The sequence below is a fragment of the Pinus tabuliformis genome, chromosome J (genome assembly GCF_031772625.1).
Source record: "Pinus tabuliformis cultivar Carrire ecotype Pingquan chromosome J, CPIR1, whole genome shotgun sequence".
NCBI classification, from domain to species: Eukaryota; Viridiplantae; Streptophyta; class Pinopsida; order Pinales; family Pinaceae; genus Pinus; species Pinus tabuliformis.
The window spans coordinates 1,532,798,277-1,532,801,407 of record NC_142295.1 but is presented as its reverse complement, the minus strand read 5'-3'; the positions used below and the strand labels follow the sequence as shown (position 1 = coordinate 1,532,801,407).

The 3,131-nt window shown below is 39.9% G+C and overlaps 1 protein-coding gene across 1 annotated transcript; it reads right to left on the bottom strand.

Moving 5' to 3' along the window:
• Window positions 1-1,173: 1,173 nt before the first annotated feature.
• On the bottom strand, window positions 1,174-1,683 carry LOC149233361 (uncharacterized). Its single transcript, XM_089382165.1, has one exon. It carries the CDS (start codon window positions 1,681-1,683, stop codon window positions 1,174-1,176), a length of 510 nt encoding a protein of 169 aa, XP_089238291.1.
• Window positions 1,684-3,131: the final 1,448 nt, after the last annotated feature.

Sequence of the window (3,131 nt, the reverse complement as noted above, 5' to 3'; positions counted from 1 at the left end):
GAAGATAGAGGATTTTGAAAGATTAAGATCCATACCTGAGGCTTTGCTGAAAAGATTGAGAATGCTTTTGTAGCCCAGAGCTTCTTTAATGGAGGGTGTGCCATGTAGCATTGTATCATCTACAAACTATTGATGAGTTGTTGCTGGAATTGAGGGCAAGGGCTGAAGTCCTTCAATGCTCCCTTCCTCTTTGGCCTTTTTGATTATTCTGCTTAAACCTTCCATCAAAATCACGAAAAGGAAGGGGGATAAGGGATCACCTTGCCTCAAACCACGTGAAGGAGAGAACTGGGTAGTTGGGGCTCCATTAACCAGTATTGAAAATATTGTGGATTTGACCAAAGCTAGGATCCAAATTATCCATTGCTTAGAAAAACCAAAGGATTCCAAAATGGTTTCCAGATAGTGCCAATTTACCTTATCATATGCCTTTGACAGGTCTAATTGCATCATTATTCTTACTTTCTTCTGCATTTTAAGTGTGTGAATCATCTCTTGTGCTAGTAAGATATTGTCTAAAATCTGTCTTCCCTCTACATAGCCTGACTGCTCTTCTGAAATAATACCAGGAAGAATGGGTTTCATTCTATTGGCTATGATTTTGGAAATAATCTTGTACAGGACATTGCAGAGAGAAATTGGACGAAACTTTGAGGGTGTGTTAGCTTCCTCCTCCTTCGGAATAAGGGCAAGGAAAGTAGAGTTGAGGGACTTGAGGATTGAAGAGGAGCGCCGTGAATCCTCCACTGCTTCCCAAACTTCTGTCTTGACTATCTCCCAACAAGCTTTGTAAAAGTCGATGGTAAATCCATCTGGCCCAGGTGCTTTACCATTTGGCATCTCTTTTACGGCCTCTTCCAGGGAGATTTCTCGAAATAAAGTTGTGTTTTGCTCCTCCATAATTAGTTTGGGGATGGAGGATGTAAGTTCCTTAATGGCCTCCTCTTTGTTGATCCCAGGTTCCTGAGCAATTCTACTGAAGTGGGTTATAAGTAGGTTGGAGATTTCTTGATGTGTCTATACTGTGGCTCCCTGTTCATCATTAAGGCTTAGAATTTTGTTAGCCCCTCTATGGTCAATGGCTAATCTATGGAAGAATTTCGTGTTCTGTTCACCTTCTTTAAGCCATTGGATTCGAGATTTTTGCTTCCAAAGTGTTTCCTCCTGTTGGCATCAAAGTTGCCAGTCCTGCATGAGCTTCTTTTCCCTGTCCACAGTGTCTTGGTCTATGATACCTTGAATCCATCCTTCGTGAATATGTTCCATTTGCTCTTCCAGTTTCTTTTTTTCCTTGAATATATTCCCAAAGACTTCATGATTCCAGATTTTGATTTTGGCTTTGATGTTTTTCAGCTTAGCCTGCAGAAGATACATTTTGGTCCCCCGTATGCCCAATGGTTCTTTCCACCATTGTCCAATTTTCTGAATGAACTCAGGATGAGTAAGCCAGAAATTTTCAAATCTGAAAGGTTTATTTCTAGGAGTGCCTTGGATTGCAGCAGTAATTGTGATGGGCCAGTGGTCTGACCCTCCACTGGGAAGAATATCCGACTCAACACTAATACCATCTAGAAGAATGCTTTTTGTTACTAAAAATCTATCCAGACGAGAGGTTATTTGCCTTTCACCTCCCCTTTTGTTGTTCCATGTGAAAGTGCTACTTTTGGGGGGAACATCTACCATATTAGCCAATCTAATGAAGTCTAGGAAAGCTTCAAAGTCTCTGTTAAGTTTTCTAATACCTCCTCTCTTTTCCATTAGTGAAGTTATCATGTTGAAATCACCTCCAAAGATCGCCTTAGCTTGAGGATATCTTTGCTTCAGGTTGAAAAGTGTTAGAAAAATAAGTTTCACCTCTAGATTCTAGGGAACATAGACATTGGTACAAAGATAAGTCTCTCAGTTCCCTACTACCTGGAATTCTAAAGCTATGAAGGATCTGGCTGCTTCAGAGGAAAGGAGTTGGATAACCTATGGATTCCACAAAATGACCAAGCCTCCCTCCCATCCATTGCTGGCTGTCTCCAAGTATTCCATGTGTTTACCTAGTTTTTTGGTAATATTAACTACTGTGTTGCTTGAGCACTTAGTTTCCTGCACAAACACTATGTTTGGTTGCTCCTTTTGGACCTTCTTCTTTAATAGATTCTTTTTTGATTGGCTATTAAGCCCTCTAGAATTCCAAGAAAGAACTTTCATTTTAAAGAGAGTTTAGGAGGTTAGTGAGAAAGCCTCAAGGGCTTTCATCTTACCTTAATTTAAAAGCATTTGTCCTAGTTCTTGTTTTGCTTCATTGTTAGTTCTTCTTCCTCTCTTTTTCCAGTGCTTGGAGTTTAAGGAGGTTTGATGCAATCCCTATGTGTGGACCCCTAGTCCCTTAGCTGTTCCTAAGCACTTACTCTACAGCTTCATCTCTGCTCGTTGTCGTGCTATGAATATGTCATTGTTTCTCTTTACCTCCTCTTCCGATATATGTTCCATTCCCTTCTTTTTCTAGTTCTCAACCATGTTTGGTAGATCCATACCTTCTTGCTCTAGTATGTTGCTTAATTCCATATCTTCAAGCCTTATTTCATTGGTGAACATCTTTGAATCTTCTTCTACTCCCTCCGTAGTTTCTGGAACATGATGGAAGATACTTAAAGGGTTCTCCTTGAGTTCCTTCATTTTTGGTGTTGTTGTAGATCTGCTTGTTTTCGTGGTTTCTTGTTCTTTATCACTGTCCTCTAATTCCATTTCTATTTCTAATACTTCAAATGCATTGCTTATGTTTCCATGTGAAGTACTCACCTTGGTTTGGCGTTTTTTATTTTCTCTCTATTTTTCTTTTGGTCTGGTGAAGGTTTCCTTGTTCTTATCTACCTTGTTTTCCTTGTTTTCCCCTGTTTCATTATTCAGTGGGCTTTCTCTGATTAAATGACCATGCCCATGACATTTTCTACATCGAAACAGGATTTTCTCATAGTCAATGGCTTGGAAATAATCTTCATCTTTGTATTCTAGCCATAGGCCCTCATGCAATGCTCTCGAAACATCCATATCCACACAGATTCTAGCACAAGATGTATACCTTTTTTGTAATGCCGCTTTTGAGGCCTTGACGAAGGTCCCTAGCTTGTTACCTATCTATT